At 43.2% G+C, this 21,280-nt stretch overlaps 1 protein-coding gene across 5 annotated transcripts in view; it reads left to right on the forward strand.

The window, feature by feature from the left end:
- The window catches only part of BIRC6 (baculoviral IAP repeat containing 6), a 3,097,233-nt gene that overhangs the window by 1,270,287 nt on the left and 1,805,666 nt on the right, over positions 1–21,280 (forward strand). For all 5 annotated transcript variants that reach the window (XR_011268132.1, XM_069607902.1, XM_069607904.1 and 2 more), the window contains one exon: positions 9,764–9,983. Coding sequence is in view for 4 of the 5 variants with exons in the window: in XM_069607902.1 (XP_069464003.1) it covers positions 9,764–9,983 (220 nt within the window). In the remaining variant the exon portion in view is untranslated. The remainder of the gene's footprint in view (positions 1–9,763; positions 9,984–21,280) is intronic.

The following is a 21,280-nucleotide window of genomic DNA, read 5'->3' on the forward strand; positions in this document are numbered from 1 at the left end:
TCTACCTGTACCTCGACGACTGGCTTCTCAGGGCTGCATCTCCAGAAGCAGTGCACCCCACTTCCCACGCTCTTATGAACACACACCCCAATCTGGGCTTTAAGCTCAATCTCAAGAAGTCCCAGCTGATGCCTACTCAGAGACTAACCTTCCTGGGGCTCATCTGGGACACTTGCTCCGAGAGTTTTTCCTTCGGGGGGGTGAGGGGGGGGGATCACGGCCATCAGGAGGGCCACTACTATCTTCCCCAGCCGAGAAGTGACATCTGCCTGGTGGTACCAACACCTATTGGGTCTCATGGCAGCAGTCCTATTGGCTGTCCCTCACACGACTCAGGATGAGGAGGATACAGCTGCACTTTGCAGCATCATGGAATCAGGAGCGGGGCTCTCAGGCGGAGATGATTAACATTCCTCCTTCTCTTCCCCCGGACCTCACATGGTGGTCCAAGCACTGCAACCTGCAGACGTGCAAGCCCTTCTGGCAGCCTACCCTGCAGGTAACCATCACTACGGACTCCTCCCTCGAGGGATGGGCCGCCATTCTGGACAACCAGTGTCCATGGAACCTGGACCCAGCAGGAGCAGGAGTACCATATCAATTGGCTGGAACTAAGCAACATCTGGCTTGCGCTCAGAGCCTACCTTCCGGTTATTGAGGGTATGGTCTTCCTCATTCAGACAGACAACTTGGCCAGCATGTTCTATGTCAACAAGCAGGGAGGCACCAGATACCCTCCTCTGTACAGACTTGCGGTCAGCATGTGGGAATGGGCCCTGGAGAACAAAATCTACCTCACAGCCATCCACCTTCCGGGGGAGTCCTACTCTGAGGCGGACAGGCTCAGCAGACTGGCACTGACAATTACGAGTGGCAATTGAATGACAAGGTGCTGTGGGAAATCTTCAGCAGATGGTGTCACTCCCAGGTGGACCTCTTTGCCTCTTGGGACAACAAGAAGTGCCAACAGTTTGCGGTCTGGCAGGGACAGAGCCTCGGCTCCCTGGGTGATGCATTTCAGATTCAGTGGAGCAGCACGACAGCATACGCCTTTCCGCCCACACCGCTGATCCACAGGGTGATCTTGCAACCTCATCATTCTGATAGATCCATGGTGGCCAACAAGGCCATGGTTCTCGGAGCTTCTCAGCCTCTCGCAGGGACCACCTATTCACCTTCCAATGGGGACAGCACATCTTCTGGCGCAACAGGGAGGCAGGGTCATCTACCCTGCGCCACTGAAATCAGCCATCAGTGTGGTTCCTGAGCAGGTCATGCTACGGCACACCAGCCTTTCACAGGCTAACCTAGAGATCTTAAAGGGTGCTAGGAGCAAGGCTGCCAGGACCCAGTATAAGAGCAAGTGGACTAGGTTATGTCACTGGGCAGACTCTAAGGATACTTATCCCCTTGCATGTACGTTGGACGACATGCTCTCCTTCTCTGGCACCACGCCCATTCCGGTGTGCAGGTGGACGCTTGCCACTCTTATTTGGCGGCCATAGGAGCCTACAGAAACTCTGGTCTTTTCCTCTGCCAACCCGATAGTCAAGAAGCATTTGATGGGCCTCGCCAGACTCTACCTGGCCATCAAGAGGCCACACCCTTTGTGGGATCTCAACGTAGTGTTGGGCGCCCCGGTGCACAAATCTTTTGAGCCAATGGTATCCGCAGACATCAGCCTGGTCACCATTAAGACGGCCTTGTTGGTTGGCCTCACTTCGGCTTGCAGAGTCAGCAAAATCCAGGCACTAGTCGCCTCAGAGCCCTATACTACTTTTCACAAGGATAAGGTGGTCCTGCGGACACACCCAGCGTTCCTACCTAATGTACCCTCTGCTTTCCATCTAAACAAGGAAATAGTGCTACCTACGTTCTTTGATGAACACAAGGATGAAGCTCAGAGGTTTCTGCACTGCCTCTTCTGGGCGTGCTCTAAAATTCTATCTGGACAGGACCAACGGCTTCCGCAAGACGGACACACTTTGTCACCTTTGGCGGGTCAATGCCTGGGTATCGGGCACCCAAGGCCTCTATAGAACAATGGATGGCCTCGCCCATCAAGGAGGCATATGAGGGGCAGCATAAACCACTTCCTGTTAACATGCACGCCCATGCGGTCAGAGCCAAGGCCATCGCGTTCCAACGGCAGGTTCCGTGGCAAGTCCTAAGCAGGGCGGCCACCTGGGCCACCCCTTCGGCTTTCTGCAAGCATTACTGTTTGGGCGGCGGCTCTAGAGCAGACTCGGCTTTCGGACAGGCCGGTCTCAGAAACCTGTTTGCTTAAGGAGGGTCTCCTCTCCTCCCTTGGGCTGGACTGAGTTGTAATCGCCCATGCACTATGGAGGAAAGGGGACAGGACGTAAGAGTAATTATAAGTTACTCACCGTGGTGACTAACGTACTCTTAGCTCTTAGTCCCATTTGCTCCATACGTCCCACCACCCCTGTCCCACGCCCCACAATAATACAACTGGTGTCATTAGGCAATGTTAATCTATTGTTGACGCGTCTATGGGGGCTGAGGTGTGGCGCTCGAGGGTGGAGTCAGGGCAGCGCATGCTCCTAGGGCCGCACCCCCGGGCACCTCTGAACTTAATGGGAAAGAACGTTTTTTCAGGTGAAAAAGGTAGGAAGGGACACCCATGCAGTATGGAGGAAAGGGGACTAAGGACGAAGAGTGAGTCACTACGGTGAGTAACTGATAATTTCTCGTGACCCATTTGCTAATCTAGGAAATGTGTGCATGAACAGTGTTCGTTTCCAGTCTGCCTTGGTGCTGGCCAGTAAGAACCTTGAGAGCCTATCTGCCAGATGGCCGTTGAATATACTATGGGCAACTTCACTGCTTTCCTCACATCTACTATCATTTAACAATTTGATTTTTAATTGCTCGTACTATGGCTTGTTCTGGTAATCCCATCAGGTGCAAATCTCCTTTGGTTTTCAGTGCATGGCATTTTCTTCTGTTTCGGACCTGAGCCAATTGCTTTGCCCTGGACAAAAATATCCATACCCCTTATCTGGTTGTCCCTTGTTATTTACCTTCCAGTAGTTGGTGATTCTTCACATCTTTACTCTGGATTATTGTGTATGACAATTTTCTTCCTAACCTGATTCACTTCCTCAGTGAATGCCTTCAACAACTTTCTTAAAATGTATTAAATTCCAATAAAATCTTCTCACAGCTGCAGAACTTTTTGGGATGGCGTAATTAAATCTACATGTTTATTTTGCAAAATATCTAAAAAGTTAAAAAATTCATTACATTCCATAACATACCTTTAGTGTGCATGTCAATATACATTGTTTAAAATATTAAAACTGACATTTCAAATAAATCTACATGTGCCCCTGCCCCGGGTATGGAGAGCTGCTGCTGTTTGAAGGTTCCTGGACCCATTCGACCATAGAAGACATCCTATATTATATGGGTTTCTATTTGAATTATCAGCAAGTGTTGAGTTCAATTGGATGGATTCAGCTATGATGGTAGTTCACATGCTGTTACTTCAGCAAATCTATTGGAATGTGGAATAGTTGGAGATAGTACGGTTTCGTTATGTAGCTGTTGTACAGCTGTAATCTTATGGCCTCACAGTTCTAACATAAGCCATCCCATGCACATTTCTCTGTTACAAAGCATCCCTTATCGTGGTTAATACGGATACCAGCCGGGATACTAGAGTTTCTGCCTACCTCTTAGTCATTTGCTCTTGGTATTTAGTACTTCATCAGGACTCATATTTATTTCCCTTCTTTTTAGGGACAGTTCTACTCTGGGTTCCTATAAGTGTTATTAAAATCCCCACTAGTACAGGTCTAATCATTGTCCATTCTTACCAGACATTCCTCCATTACACTGTAATAGCCAAATAATTCCTTTGCTACGGATAGCTACCATTATGTGAGTAGAGTTTGCTTTCTATTTCATTCATTAGCTCATTTGCCTCTTGTACTAGCTTCATGATCGTTTATTTTCTTTAGATTTATGTGGTGAGAAAGTAGAAGTTGCTCTCCTCTTTGCCATCGCGCAAGTTAATAAATTCTAACTATGCAAAAGAAAGCAAAGAGAGTGCAAACTGCAGTGCAATCTGCAATGACTAGGTCAAGTGCAACAAAATAAGTTAAGACATGCAAAAGAGTAACATTGCCACATGTATGTTTTCAGGAGCCCACAAGTACATACCAACCTTGATTTATAAAGTGCAAAATGCCAGATAAGCATACATAATAAAATGAGATTTATGATCCTCAAAAAACCACATAAAATAAAATATGTATTAATAAACACAAGAATAGCATCTACTGTGGCCACCGCAGGTATCACAAACATGCACTATCTTCTCTTCTCATTCCTTGCCCTGTTTTCCAACTGAATGCAGCTAGCCGGGGTTAGGAACACCTAGCTGCTGGTGGAGGAGATACCAGTTAGTCTCTCCCATCTAATGGACTGCTTCCTCCCATGGATTCAGTATAAACACAATAGGTGTGCCCTGATGTGCGTGGGCAAGGGGCAATTAACATGTTTGAAACAAGGAACTAAAAGAGGTACCCACGCTGGTGACAGTCCTAATTTCTGTCAGTTATTTAAGTTGAATCTCCATGTTAGTATAAGGTATATGCTTTCAAAGAAAGTCACGGGAATAAAACCCCAGAAGAGATCCTAAGAGTACACACAGGAAATGTATTACATGAAACACATTTTTTTGTAGTTCAGGTTACTTTTTACATAAATTAAAAAGGAATATCAGAAGGAGAAAGGAAGCATAAAACATAACATTCCTCATATATACATAAGTTCACCAAGAGCGGTGTATACATTAGAGAAATAAATTGAATATTTTTCAACAACTCAATTGGTGAAAAAGGTCCAGACAGGAAGGAGATTATTCCTGTGGACTAGGTGATACCTGGGTGTATAAAAAATTACCCTGGTAACGGCGACATTTTTCAAACAATTTTTAAATAATATGGTTATCTGCCATATGGTTAACTGCCGTAAACATGCACTATCTTCTCTTCTCATCCCTTGCCCTGTTTTCCAACTGAATGCAGCTAGCCAGGGTTAGGAACACCTAGCAGCTGGTGGAGGAGATACCAGTTAGTCTCTCCCATCTAATGGACTGCTTCCTCCCATGGATTACTCATCTTTGATATTCATCTCCTAGCACAGCTTCTTTTCGGAAACTTGTCTGCCTGCAGGGGTACAGAGCACCTCTGCCTGATGCCTCTACGTGACCCACGCTGGTCATGATTGTGGGGCTAGTGTGTGTGTGTGTTATATTTCTGAGGCTTGTTAAATCTGCTTAGATCACATTCTGTGCATAGTCCGACATCCAGTGGAAGCTGCAGAGCATTACAGTTGTTTTTCGAAATTCGAGAAGGAACGTCGACAGGGCGTGCCAGTAATGCTATACCTAGTGTGACGTCCACTGTACACATGGTCCGTCGCGCGTCGAGGTCCCTCAGATTGTTTTTTTCCGCCATCGTAGACGGACACTAAATCGCAGAGATCTGATTTCGGTATAACGCCATTGATCAAATTAGTTTGTTTACTCTTCCTATCCTTTATATCTTTCGTTCACCAACTATCGACAACTTCTCAGACGACCTTACCACCATAAGATCTTCGGCCACGGCTTGCAAGGACAGATTCTTCGTCAATTAAGACTACTTGGACCGTCTCAATGCACTTTGAATGCGGAATACTTGGGCCTCAATGGGCCTTGACCCTTCACAGTAGGGAGAATGGCAGAAGTTCATAACTTCTTTCCTTTAAAGAACGACTATTCCCCGTACTTCCTTTTCCATCCCTGGGCTGCCATCTTTCCGTACTATGGAAAACACACCCTTTAAATTTTTCCCTTCCTGTAACAGGAAATTTCCCTGAAAGGACTCACAACCTGTGTAACCTCGGTCTCCCGTGGGACCATCCTGAAAAACATATGTTTTGCAAACTTTTTCGGCCCAAGACACTAAAGGACAGTAAGACTAAACACTGGCCCATCACCCCGTGAAGGGAGCCTCCAGATATGTCAGCGTCCTAAGTGATGCCAAGGGAGATCGTGACCCGGCGGTTTCCCGCGTGTGAACCCCCAACGCCATCAGGCAGGCCGGCTGTTCTGCTACGGAAACGACACCCGGCGGCTCAGGTACCCACACTTCACGCCACACAAAGCACCCCCCCTTCCCCCCCCCCCCCCCCATCGCTTACAGTCAACCAATTTGTCAACTGTGAAGCCACATGTGGCGTTGAAGGGCAGGTCCGAATAATCCTTGTCCTCTGGGCGATCGCTTTCACCACATGACAGGACCCCAAAACAGATATTGAAGCCTGTTCCCAACAAGGCTAACCCTCGGGTACCGGCGTAAATGCATCCAAAGACGCTTCAGCCCTTTCCAATAGCTTGAAAATGAGGGAGTTTATTAAAAAAACATGTTCCAGACACACTCCTTAAGCCCAAGGTGTCAAAAAATGCAAAATCTTCGATGCCCCTACTCTCCAAATCCCCTATTTTAAAGGCTAAAGAGCTTGCTCTCTAGCGAAACCCTCCTGGTGCTTTGAAGCATAAACAACCCTCTATATCGGAGAGTATCTCTATCCCTGTTCCCACAGGTTTTCCAAGCTCCACGCAATGGACCCCTGAAATATTCAACAAAATAATGTGAATAATCTCATGCTTTGTAGACTTCTTAGTCACCCTGACCAACTGTCCAAGGGCCCTCTGAAGAGGAGACAGCTAAAGACCAACCTGCTGCCAAAAAACCACGACTAGACACTGCCCAGCCAAGCACTTTGCAGAACATGTCCCTCGATCTCTATTACATTGACACTTCAGGCTCTCAAGATCCTCATACAATAGCAGACCAAGGGGACCAAGGTGACCTATATGACGCAGGCCATTATTATGACAACGTCTACATCATACAATCTCCAGACCATCATGACCAACCCGTGGCTGACTACCCTAGCGAAAATTAGCTGCAGTATAATGAGCTCTTCCTAAAAACTGCCGAACACTTCAAGATCGATATCCAAGAAGCACAAGTGGACAAAGATTTTGTAGAAGACATCCTTGGGGATAAAAAGTCTGCAGCACAGTTTATACCACTCCTGCAGTCCATTCAGAGGTGCATTCAGCCTTCAGCAGTTGAACCCGAATTGAAAAGATGTTAAGGCCAGCCCCTTCCGACCCATTATACATCTGGCATCAATTAAAGCCTGACTCTCGTCGTGACTACCACAAGAAAGAGGATGGGCACACCCTTAGCCTCTGCTGAAGCCCCTCCTGACAAGGAGAGCAAGATGATACATACACTGGGGAGTAAGGTAGATCCCTTTGCTGCATTCCAAGTAAGAATAGCTAATAACACCACGCTCTTGGCAAGTTACAACTGCCATAAATAGGATGAGATCATACAGATCGATGCCATCCCAGAGCCCCTTAAAACACAGCTTTTAAAAACAGTGGCTGAGGGTAAGCAGGTGGCCAACTGCAACCAGAAAAATAATATGGATGCAGCAGATAATGCAAGCCGTATAGTAGCAGAGGGTACTCTTCTTATTAAGCACCATGCATGGTTAAGACAATCCGTCTTTAAGCTGGAAACTCAAGTCATCCTACTCAATATGCCAATCGAACCAAATGCCTTATTTGGGAAAGCAGTCGAGGACACACTGAAAAGTGCTAAAGAAGAGTACGACAGATAACTAACCGTTTGTGCAAAGAGTCGTGTTTAATACAAGCCGATTTCGAGGACAAAACTCAATGGTCCTCTAACTATAGTCTGAATGGACGAACTTCATCTTGGGGTTCTCGCAGGTGTAGTCCTCCCAGCAACATTTTCAAAGGGGGCACAGAAGGCAGAGCCTCCTCAATCAGTGGCTCTGTCCCCCACACCTCTAAAGCAATGTCCATCCGCTCTAGGTCCCCTCCCATGGCTCTCCAGTACGAGGTTGCATTTGTCAATTTACCCACGCATGGGAAGGGATCACGTCAGACATGCCGGTACTTTCCACCGTGGCTGCAGGCTATTGCATAAAACTCATACAGAGGCCATACAACCACCAAGACAGAGAAAAACACAGGAGGAACCTATTCTGCTACAAGAGGTCAAACCACTGCTGGAAAAGGACACTATAGAGATATTCTTGGCAAACCAGGTAAACAAGGGTATCTATTCAACGTACTTCCTTGTCCCAAAGAAAGACCTTATAATGCTACCAGAAGCGATTCCAATGCTAAAACCAAGAGGACTACATGGCAACTTTGAATATGAACGATGCATACTTTCATATTTCAATGTTCCCAGCGCACAGAAAATTCCTGTGCTTCAAAATAGCAAATCAACACTACCAATTCAAGGTGCTCCCCTTCGGCATAGCCTCAGCTCCAAGGCTCCCAGCATACGGGGACAGCATTCCACCCACATCCTCAGTCTATGAACTTGTCAGCCTGGCTCCGGAAGCCAGAGTTTGGACACTTAAAATTACCTCAAAGGTGCATGGATATCCCCAAGAAGGCGCGCAAACCTAACACCAGGCACTGCTACCTCAACAAAAGGAAAACATGTGTAATATGATGCAGATCAAAAGATGTAAACGCTATTGAATGTACCCCTCACACATTCATCACTACATGCTCCACTGACCAGACTCTGGCCTAGTATTTAACTCCATCAAGGTTCACCTAGCGGCTCTGTCCACGCACACCACTTCACAAAACAAGGTGTTCTGGTGGAAAGTCCCTGTTAAGGCTTCCATGGAAGGAGTAAAGTGACTTTACCCCTGCATTTCCAACCCGTCTCCAGGTTGGGCTCTTAATGTGTACTCAGAGCTCATGGGTCCACCCTTCGAGCTTATTCACAAATCCAGCCTCAAACACCTAATCTACAAGACAGCTTTCCTAGTAGCCATCACCTCAATAAGACTGGTTAGTGAGCTACAAGCTTTGTCAGTGCAAGACCCTTTCTTTTACTTCGAACACACCCTAGGTGTTCACCTAAATTCATATTCACGTTCCATGTTAACCAATCCATTGAACTACCTGCTTTCTTTCAAAATCCATCCAACTTGGCTGAGAAAAAGCTCCATACACTGGATATAAGGGGGACATTTTGTACTATGTAAACAAGACAAAACCGCCAAGACAACCACCTGGCAGGGAGGTTGATCACGTTTCAAAGAAAGCTATCTTTTGATGGATAGTGAAATGCATACAGCTTTGCTATTCCCTTTCAATGAAAACCCTGCCTGAGGTACAGGAGCTACTTTGGCATTTATTGCAAAAGTCCCTCTAGATGCCATTTGCAAAGCAGCTACATAGAGTTCCTTACATACCTTTAGTTCGCATTTCTGCATTCTGATGAACTGGTCGGCCATCCACAAAACAGTTTTGAGAACCTTAAATTGATTGTATTCTTCATGTTTTCACCACAACGTACTGTATTTTTAAATCGAACCTGTTAAAGAATGCCCACAACAGTCGCCAACAATCAAGTTACTTTTTGAGCTAAGGAGTAAATAGATGGATCTGAATGGGAGGTGAATTTAACCCTTTATTTTTATTTTTTTACTTTATGCATTTGCAAAAAGGCATAAAAGTAGACAGTGAAAAACAATTTGAAAGCATTCTAGGGTTGTCCTGGAAGTCAATTTTCAAAAATCATGGTGAACAGTAGTTTATCTAGTCACTTTGTTTTTTGTAGTAAATATTTATTTAATACATGCTTCTGAATTTTGTTTCCTTGTTCAAAAATAGGACACTCAGTTCCAGCGGTTCTGCAGAACACATTTCATGCACAAGCCTGTGAAGAACTCTTTAAACACCTTTGTATCAGCGGAACTCCCAAGATCAGATTACATACTGGTCTTTTGCTTGTTCAGCTGTGCGGTGGTGAAAGATGGTGGGGACAGTTCCTCGCTAATGTCCTTCAGGAGCTCTATAACTCTGAACAGCTCCTCATTTTCCCGCAAGACAGGTATGTTGTCTTTTTGTGATGAGACGGTTGCCAGATTTCTGCTCGTTCTTTTCAATTTTGCTAGCTGTCTACATGTCCCAGTCTTTTCAGATGCCATGCTCAACTTTTTTCCATGTTAGATTTTTTTATCTTCTTGTTAATATTTAATGAACAATCCTGAGTGTCTGAGAAGGATAAATCGCAAATTGTATAGCACACCAGATACTTTTCTATTGACAGTATGGTTGTCCATGCTAACCCAAAAGGGCTGTTTCACTTCTAATCCTCAATGTTTGAGTCTGACAAACTATTGCTTTACAGTCACAGCGAGCAGCTCTGCACCAAATAAGTGCCACCAAACAACTGTCTGTTTCAAGTCTCAAAATGTTTAATAATTCCCCGAAACCTCTGGGTTACCTTCACTTCTATGAAAATAAACCTTTTTCTTATCGTTATTGTGTTTAGTGATTATGCAGATCTGATCCTAGCTTCTACATGTTGTGACCAGAGCCTTCTAATTAAGTGTTTACATTCTTCCAGCCTTCACATGTGTGCTAAAATGACACTGCCTTTTGCAGGGGCTAATACCTGCATTTCCCTCTTCACTTTTTTCAAAGGTTACTATAAAGTTGAGAAAATAAAAGGACCTACCTCCTATGGATTTGGTAGCTCTACAAAATTGGATAAGTTATCAGTTACCTTGCAGATCCTGATGTTTATTATGCATTTAACTGCAGGTTTCATTTTTTTGCAGTGCTAATCGCAAATATGTAAATGTACTTAAGACAGTGCCAATAATGTGATACACGTGTTCTAAGCAGTGGATTGGTTCAAATGTATGACGTTAATGGCAATGAAAAACAGAGTTTTATGTTTTTCCTAAAACTCATTTTAAAGCATTATTCTGCTCCACAACATGTTAGTCAACACTGCAAGCAACCAGCTTCTCTTGCTTTCCTGAAGTAAGGAATCATAAGTAGACCTTTGATAACTGTCCCAGCTGCTTATCTGGGAAATGTGACGCTTGATTATTCATGTCGATGGGTTAGGTTTGGTATTCAATAGGACTTAATGGACCAAAAACACAATTTTGCTTGCCTTTTAGCCTGAAGTGATTATTGGGGCGTTCAGGTGATATTTGGGGATGAGTGAAAAATCTGCAAGTCCCAGGAAGTCCTGCTTGTCCACGTTTCTCTGCTGGGATCATCTTTGAAAAGCTTTGTTTCATGTTAAACACGACTGTGTGTGAATTTCAGCTACCAGAAGGCTGTGCGTAAATCAGGGGGAGTCCCTATATAATGTGGCACGCGCGCGCCCCCAAGCAAGTCCCAGGAAGTCCTGCTTGTCCGCGTTTCTCTGCCGGGATCGTTTTTGAAAAGCTTTGTTTCGTGTTCAACATGACTGTGTGAACAGCTACCAGAAGGTGATAATCACGGACACTTGAAACGGCACTCATAAGAGACTTTCTTGCCAGCCTTTTACATTATTTTCTCTTGTTTGTTGTAGGCTGTGCAAGTAAATCAGGGGGAGTGCCTATATTATCTGGCACGCGCGCGTGCACCCAAGCAAGTCCTAGGAAGTCCTGCTTGTCCGCTTTGCCGCGGTGCTGCGTGTTGCTTGCTTGCTGGTGGCTATCCCCTTCCTTGTCGCTTAACTGGTATTTGTTTAAAGTGTAACACTACTTTGGTCTTTTATTCCGTTTGTGAGCTGCTTTGGCTTTTGCCCTGTAGGTGTGTTTCATAGTTCAGATTAGAACGTGACAGCATTACATCTTTCTGTTGGCTTAACCGAGAATGCCATTAACGGAGCCTGTGCACCTAATATTATTGCATGAGCTCCCATACATACACACTTAAATCTGAAATGCCTGAGTCAGCAGACATGTTACATACGCCGATTGGGGCAGTCAAAAAACGTATTCCACAATTTCGTATGTCTAAGAAACCAATTGTGTTAACTCCAATACTGCAAACTCCGCTCTCAAATAGAGACATTCGCACATTCAGTGCGAAATGGAAGGAGTGTATGATAGATGAACCACCCAGTGAGGAAGTGATACCCTCTGCCTCCATTATCAATCTCCCGCCTCTGCAGCCTCCTGCTAAAGCTTTATGTACAATAGAACATGCTTCTTTAAAAACCGTGCTGTCTTTTAAACAAATGAGCTTTCCTGTACCTCAAGAATCTATACTTCCCGGATTGGTGGGCTGTCTACCCATTATCCCCAACATCTCTGATAATACCCTTTTAGCCTCAGTCCAAACTCCAATCAAACTCACTACTAAGAGTAAAATACTGTCTCTTGTAAATGAGACTACAGAATCCGTGCTTGACCTGTCTAACATTTCCATCCATGCTAGTGCTGCAAAGCTAAGCACTATTCATAGAGACTCCTGCCAAAATAATGGCTCTGCAGGCTTTCTTGATATATCTGCTAAATCCATTGCTGATTCCTTTTTACAGCCTATGCCGCAGCGACGTATGCAGTTGAGTCATCTGGCTAATCAGGCTGAGAACTTGGCCCTTATAGAAATTACATTGGCCGCTGTAAATACCACAGTAGCAAGTTTGTTTAAATTGTTTGAAGGCTTGGATGGGAAAATCACAAAACAAGCTATTCAAATACAACAGATTCTCGATTGGACCACTAATCTGCCAGCTGACATATTTCTTTGTATGAATGGTGACATTGAAAGTGTTCCTAAACCAGAAGCAAAGGAGGGTTCACTTTCATCAGCTTTACCATCGTTTAATCACATCATATGTCCAGTCGAACAATCTGCACCTGAAGTCATTAATATAAATGACTCCTGGATCAGTTTAGACAGGAGTGTGAAAAAAAGGCCCATATAAATGTAAGTGGCTTGCGGGTTGAGAGTGATACTCGTAAAGCAACTCGCTCAATCCGCTTAAAGAGAGCCGCTCTGAAACCAAAAGTGACTTACAAAAAATTGGTTAAACCTATCTTTCAAGATCAACGGGGTGTACAATTGGCCCACTCTATACCATCCACTGACACGAGTCCTGTGATAGAACTTCAAGTCCCGAAATCGCTTCCATTGAATGCCACTTCCATTGGCACAACTTGTAACTGCTATAGGGGATATCCGATCAAGCTCACTTCAGTTCGCAAATAAAGATCATATAAACTATGCTCCACTCTGTGAAATTATACAGTTAATTGGTAAAGTACAAGTAGGGAGCGGTGAAATGGCACAATCAGCTGTTGTCCCCGCCCGTAGTACTTATCCGAATTCTCAATTAAAATCATGTGTGGAGAATATTGATTCAAATGTTCATGTAGAAGAACAAGACATGCAGGAGCGTTTTACATCAATTAAAGCAGCAGTGGATGCTTATTTAATCCAACTCATGTCTGAAGCCAATATGGTGAAACCGTCGGTAACAACAAGAGTACAAAATGCTTGTCACGATAAAGATACTTGTGACACACTGTTGAAAAGGAAGGATCTATGTCCTGCAGGGGAGACAACTTGTCTATTGTCCAAGTCAACGTTGGGTGTCTGATTGCCCACGCTCACTTGGCCTTATAGACATTCAAGGAAAAAGTGAGAAGATCTCTATGAAAAAAATGCCTGTCGATAATAATACCAGTAAATCTGGTTGTCAATAACATAGAAACACTTTTGCGAATTGCCACTCCTTAATTATGAAATGTCGAGATGATCCCCATGAGAAATATGATCTATGTAGAACAAGTGTTTTGAATATTTTTGGTGATGTTGATGACTTACAAGATATCTCTTCTAGTGATATTGATCAGGTTGAGTTTGTTTGTGACCAAAATCTGTCCATTGTACGTCTGTGGGTTAAGTCAGGACTAGTCTTAAACTCAATTTGGAAAGCAAAAATGGAATTGTTCAAAATGGGCTTTTTAATAGCACAGGACCCAGAACGTTTGATAGAGGAACAAAAGGGTTCTCTGGAGAATAAAACCGAGGCAAGGGAGGAAGTCGGGCGCCAGCCCATTTGCTCATGCTCTTACTGTGGTCCTATTGATATACCGTGCAAGGCGGATTTGAACTCCTCAAGAACATAACCACTAATTGAGGCTAATACATGTACTTTGTCCTTAGTAAGTTGGAATACTAGGAGACATACCCATTTGCAAGGAACCTCAAGTCAATTTTTGAACCAATTTGATATAGTGGCCATTCAAGAATCTTGGTTACTAAGACCACCCTTGTGGGACGACCATGATATCTTCTTGCTACCTGCCATGGTGGGTACAAAGGGGAGACCCACCTCAGGCCTTATGGTGGCAGTTAAGACAAGTAAAGGTTTGAGCATGACCAAGTGGGATGCCCCTAATAACTTTATCCAATTGGTTAAAATATGCGATTCTGAGTATTCGCTTGCTTTGATAAATCTGTATCGTAATCCAATGGGTATTTCTGATGACATCTTTTACAGAGATTTGGTTTGTGTTCTAGAAAAAATTGCTCAAGATCATAGTGTTATTGCAACCATGGTGGTAGGAGATTTAAATCTTGACTGCTTTTGCCAAAAAAAGATCTCTTGCGCCACAATTGGAGATCGGTGGATTAGGTTTACATTAGATCATAACCTTTTCATGGCAAATGGAGCATTTTTGGGCGATACCCCTCCCCATCACACATGGGAAAGGGGTGCATCAAAATCTACCATTGATTGTGTTTATGACTGCAGACTTGTTCTCAAGGGTCATTAATTTTGAAGTCCGTGAACAATCTGCAAGTGATCACCAACCTTTAACTGTGGTTTGGCAGTGGAATCGTAACGTGAACGAGCTTAACCAACAATGGTACACTCAAAATGTACAGGTCAACAACACAAAAACCCGCCTCAAATGGTCAAAGAAATCCCTTATTGAATTTGAGGAGGCAACTCGTCAGCTTTCTGGAATGGAGACTGGCTCGTACGTAGATATTTTGACCACCTTGCAGAATATCCATCTTGATGGGAGACCACAGCAAAATCATAAACATACTTTTGATCCTATTGTACACCAAACTAGAATTATGTATAGGAGAGAGCTAAAAGCTACTCTTAAATTGCCGTTAGATCAGCGCATGGAAACAAGAAAAAAAATTAAATGTCGATATCGTAATTGGATACGGGGAAGAAAGGCGCGGTTCTTTCAATCTGATAGTGAAACCTTCATGCAGACTATACGAAGTAAAGACTCTGGTCAAGTGTGGGCTTTGCTGAATGAAATGTCTAATTCGACACAAGCTTGTGATCAATTAAGCGGGGTGACTGAAGCCTCATGGCTTGCACATTTCTCGAGTCTTTATGCAGACACAATGTATTACAGTTATAAGTATGAGAATTAGAGCGTAACAGGCTGGCACTTAGTGTTCTGAGGAAATAATAGAAGAACTTATAAAAAAATCATCCTAGTCTAGAGCGGTTGGTCCGGATGGCCTAAGTAATGCCATGTTTAAACAAAACCCAACTAGATGGACCTCTATTCTGAATAACATCTTCCTACAGATTATAATGTCCAAGATCATACCAACGTCTTGGAAATCATCCCTCATTGTGCCAATTTTAAAAAACGGAGATAGAGATGCCCCGTCTAGTTATCGCCCGATCGCATTACTTGATGCCCCAGGCAAGATCTTTTCACGGCTAGTTTTGAGAGATTTTGTTAAGTGTTCTTTAGCCTTGAACCAGCGCGATCCGAATCAGACAGAATTTGTAGCAGGGCTGGGAACAGTGGTTAATTTGTTAACCCTTAATGCGCTAGAATCGCAGGCTCAAACCCTAAAGCAACCTGTCTACTTTGCTTTTGTCGACCTTCACTCGGCATTTGATTCAGTTTCTCGAGTGAAGCTATTCGACAAATTCCAAGCTGCAAACTGTCCTGCAAATCTCTATTTGGCTTACATTCACTGACCTCAGTAAGGGTGAGACTGTCAATAATGGGTCTCTTATCTGCAGCAATTTGTACCTCAAGAGGGCTGAAACAGGGTTGTATCCTTGCCTTGGTCCTCTTTAACTTTTTCATTCATGATGTGATGCAGGCTTCCATCCCGGTGCCACCAGACTCTCCGAAAATGAATGGTGTTACAATTAAGGCATTGTGGTATGCAGATGACCTGGTGTTAATTTCTAAGATTCCCCTAGGTCTGCAACTTCTGTTGTCTTCATTGAGCTCATACCTAGATACAAATGAGCTAGTGTTAAACATAAAGAAAACTCAGTGTATTACGCACCGAAAATGTCTAGAAGAGCGAAGATGGATTGGAAAATCAAAAATGTGAGTGTGGAAGTGGTGGCGAATTATTTGTATTTGGGGATCTTGGTTGATGGATCTGTGCAAACTGATTCACAGTTGAGGTCTCTTGAACAGTTTCAGCCATTTCACAAACAAGACTGATACTATACAAGTATGGGAACATTTCGATCAGCCCCGCCATTACATACTGGCGACAGAAAGTACTGCCGAAAATTCTTTATGGTCTGGAGACCAAAAACATAATTAAAACATCTTTTCTAAATAAGTTAGAAGCCAAATTTTGGCAGGTGGTTCTTCATTTGCCGCAGTGTGTACCGGGACCATGGCTGAGACATGAGTTAGGTCTCACTTCTTTGATGGCAGAATATGAGTGGCGGCTATGTGCCCTTTTCGTTAATGCTTAACATGCACACAAACAGATAACATCTTGGCCACCCTTTCTGTCTATATGTTAACATCGTCTCATAGTTTTGTCCACTCTTGGTCAACATATATTATGAAAATCCTCGCCAATGCAGATGTGAGTATTGAGACTCTCATTATGAATCCTATTAAAGCCAAAGACAAAATCTTTAAGAGGGACTGGATTATAACCAGGAATCTGTGTCTGTCTTATAAAGATTCTGATGCGACTGCCTTTCCACATAAAAAATTAAAAGATCTGGAAAGTTATTTGTATAGAGCTCCTTCAATCCAGATACGTTCCTCCATCTTGCGCCTTTGCTTTAATCTAGTCCCTACTCAGGACGTGTTAGCAAGGAGACATCTTATTAGCGGTGAAGAACTTTTGCAGATTTTGTGCGGATTCAACTCTCAGATCCCTCGTCATGGTCCATAAATGCCGCTCCAATGACGCACCTAAATACCTGGCAGACAAGTTCCACAAACACACATCAACTACACCAACTAGAACGCCATACTCACATTGCCTCTCCGTTCCCAAATTCTCCCTAAAAAAAAAAAAGCAGGTGGCGCCAGCTTCCCGGTCCTAGCTGCCAAACTATGGAACGCTATGCCACTAAACCGAAGAGCAGAACCCTCCTTTTGGACTTTTAGAGCCAAAAAAAACCATGGCTTTCCAACAAAAATTCTGCTTAATGTACCTCTTCTCTGCATGTCCTTGTCGACCATCTTGTAACCCGGTCTACTACACTTATTGTTGTTATTTCACAGTCTGTATTGTATATTTTTGCCATGTTATAACTGTCTCTAAGTCTCCGTTGCCCGGTTACCCCAGGGTTCGGCGCGCGGTACAAATAAAGAAACTAAACTAATGGATTTAAGAGTCACATTCTTCTGGAAACATCTGATATTTTTTGGCTAGATGACCCCAGAGAGATGGCCAACCATCCTATCCACCAAAATTATTAGTATCTGTATTGCAACTTACAATTTCATGAATGCTCTAAATTTGAATGGGATTACTGAATCACTGATGTCTTAGAAGCTTTAAGGCTGCGAAGACCACAACAAGATAAAGACATTTGGTTCGAGCTTTCAGAATCACCACATAACGTGGTGTACTTTGTGAGAAAATCTATTTCTGCATCTTTTAAAGGAGTCAAAGATCACTCAATATTGTGTTGTGTAAATATGTACTTATATGGGAATAAGGTCTAGTGGTTGGATTTTAAATTATATTTTATTATGTAAATATGCTTGTGTATATGAAGGTGTTCAACTTTTGTTAGACCTGTTTTTCCCTTTCTTTTAATCCTGACTATGATCGATTTATTTGTTTTATCTTTGAGTGTGATGTTTCTTTTGGATAGGAGCTTAATTGTTGTTTTATTATTTATAATTTTTCTTTCACAAAAAAATGGCTAATTTTTGTATGCTTCATTTTTTTTTTAATTTTGTAAAATGTGAATGAGGTGTTAAATTTGATAAAAGTTGAGTTTCTCGGCTAAATTCAATAAAAAAAAAATTAAAACAAAAAAAAATATCTACCAGCATACCTTTACATCTTGTCTGCAGTAGAATGCCGTGCCCTTTCTTTCTTGAAGCGCTATTCCATTTTTTATGATATTGACCAGTGATGGGGAAGAGTAGCTATAAAATCATGGGGAAATGTATTCAAAGAAATCGTGAGCTTGTGACTGCAAACAGACATATCAATAGGTGTGAGCTGTACACATTTTGCTTCCAGTGCATTTCTGAAATTTTCTGAGCACAGATTGCGTGCCTACAAAATATGATCCAAAAACTGAATCAAGTTATTACTGTTTGCAGAAGGGTTATGTGCCATGTTGTGAATTGTGTGTACGAAGTATGAGTGAGGCAAGCTACCTTACTGTTGTACCCTTTGAGTGTTTTTCACCTCGGTTGGGGCTACTGTACATCTCAAAAATGATTTGTTGACTTTGTGCAATCAAAGGAAAGCTAGCATTAAGGTTATGAAGTCTGTTCTTCCTCAGTCTGGGAACAACACTGAGACAGATCTGGTTTATTTGGAACTCTTTCACTATTTTCAGGTGAAAGCTGGGTGAGTGTACAGAACCATCTTCTCTATTGAAGGGAAGTTAAAATTCCTCCGAACAGACGGTCTGAATCTTAACCCTCCTGGCTGAGGCGTTCACTACCCCAAACATGGTTTCCTATGTGACAAAGTTCAAATCTGTAGATATGGTATCAAAAAGCCTATGCATGGGAGGCAAGCTTTGAGTTCATATCGCATTAAGGGTCTGGTAGTCAAGCACATGGACACAGGCCCTATGTTTTGGGTATATTTTTGTTGCACACAAATTGTAAACATGGTGAAACACACATCTGTTCTTTGCTGTTTTAGGGAGGCTCATGCTAGTAGGTTGTATCATAATTTCTTACAGATATATTAAATTATTGAACAAGTTCTCACTTCAATTTGGGTCCTCACTTGGAAAACGGATCTTCAACTGGAGACCCTCACTATTATAGCAATGGCCAACTGTTTTCCTGTGTGTGTGTATCTATGAATGAGGTTTGTATGGACATGGATGAGGTTGTATGCAAATATGAGGAGTGTGCGTGGATGAATGGATGAGGTGTGCACACACACTGTTGGGAAATATTTTCTTTTTGCCCCTTTCCTTGCATAGATTTCTATGGGACCCACATTCTTTCTGCTTGGTTTGAACACTGGATTGACTATTTGGTCGTCACTAGATCCTTCTGCTTTACTTCCCTTTTTTGCTCTTTCTTATGGGGGAATGTACCAGTCCCTAAGACTGTTGGTAATAAATTGCACACATCACCTTGCAATGAAGTGCAGTTAGGATACTTTTGTATCCTTATAACATTTTCGAAGCAGAGTACAGGGGACTAGCAGACTCGACCTGGAACTAGTTACTGTGTGTTGCTGTGTGCCTATGTTGCAGTGCAGACTGTCTTTGTCGGAGAAGCAAGCCTCTCTTCAAAATCCCTTTTTGGTCACGAAGTACCACGTGAGTGTGGGGACTGCGGGGGGCAGGGGGGTACTGCACTGCCAGTTGGCCGTAGGTTTTAGTGCATTTCTCTGATCTTCTTTATTACACACTCGACGACTACATGGTTTTAATTTGCATAGTAAGCTACCTACTGGCTCCATTAATGACTCTGCTGCAAATAAAGACGATACTGCAGACAAAGCAGATTTAAATAACAGTACATGGGAGGGAAAGATCACCTTGCATTATCGTCGCCACGTCTGAGGCACCCCAGACACTGTGCTGTAATCTATTGTGCAAAGCGCTGGGACCAGTGCCCTTGATAAGAATTTGTTGCTAAGTTTTTGCTACAGCTTGCAGTACGAGGGTCAAACGAATCCAATGACTTGGCTTGTGGAACACAATGCTCTTTTATATCATCTTCCTTGCCACTGATTGTTTAGGAATCCTCACTTTAGCTTTTTGCCCATTCCCTCGCTAAATCTAACCTTAGCGAATCTCCAGGCCAATTTATATCAGAGGACACAGATGATACTTGTGTCAACTCAACACCCGTCATAAACTGACAACGGAGTGACCTTAGCACTCAGTACTCAAATACAAATCTGCCACAATATTATTTTTTTTATTTACTTGTTTATAATCAAACAAAATTTGATTTCTACAAGAAATCACCTCTCATATGTCACATGAAAGCGTTGCAGAAAGTACAGTGTGTCGTAGGAAGCGGAGCCGAACGGGGCGTGTGCGAAGGGACTTTGTTAGGGAGTACTGGGAGAGGTTACACTCTGTTGCTCGTTTTAGAGCGGCCTCCAAAATCTTTACCGCCGCCGTGGACCATTTCGTCTTTTCGCCCACAATCAAACGGCACCACCATGTATCTTCCTCACGAAGTGTTGCGCCATACATTAGGGGCAGTAAAAAAGCTGCTCGCAGGTGCGCCGTTTTGTCACAATTTAGTAGTAAATGCTTTATAGTTTCCACCTTTTGCGTGTCTGGGCATAGTCTGCATGTTTTATTAGTGGATTTTGTCCGAATGGCTTTAATTTCTTGAGTTAGCATGAGGTTGAATCTTATTTTCATGACATTTTTCTGTAGCCTTTTGTCAGGAAATTTTATACAGTAATTTAAAGGTCTATTAAGCTGATTTGTAGTCGGTAAGTGAGTGAGCAACTTGTTTGCCATCGCTGCCTCGCATGTTTGAATCCAGTCCTCCTGAGCTATTTTTCTTTTTATCTTGGCGGGGTTATGAATTAAGTCTTCAGATGTACAGGCTATATCCGCCAGATTTTTTTGCAGTTCTTGCGCCCATTTGTTCAGCTCTTTGCATTGTCCTTGGATAAGTTCCTTATGGATCGCTTTAAACAATGGTAGAGCGTCTGGAGAAATGATTTTGCACAAAAGTCTTATTTGGCTTTGCTTGACAGATGCTTTCAATGATTAGAGGCCCAGCTCGCGCGTGATAGCTGAAATAGATGTTGATTTCGGGAGGCCCAAGACTACTTTCCACCAATAACCTTCCAGCTTTGGCCAGATCGTATCGTGAATCTTTAAAGCTGCATCCATTGCGTAGGTTATTGATGGGACCACCTTTTGCTTATAGAATTGGATTGCTGGTAGAAGAGAACATTTTCCATATTTCCGATCTACACGTTTGGTCTGAATGGTCA

This window comes from Ambystoma mexicanum, chromosome 4q (genome assembly GCF_040938575.1).
Source record: "Ambystoma mexicanum isolate Mex_15411 chromosome 4q, UKY_AmexF1_1, whole genome shotgun sequence".
Lineage (NCBI taxonomy): Eukaryota > Metazoa > Chordata > Amphibia > Caudata > Ambystomatidae > Ambystoma > Ambystoma mexicanum.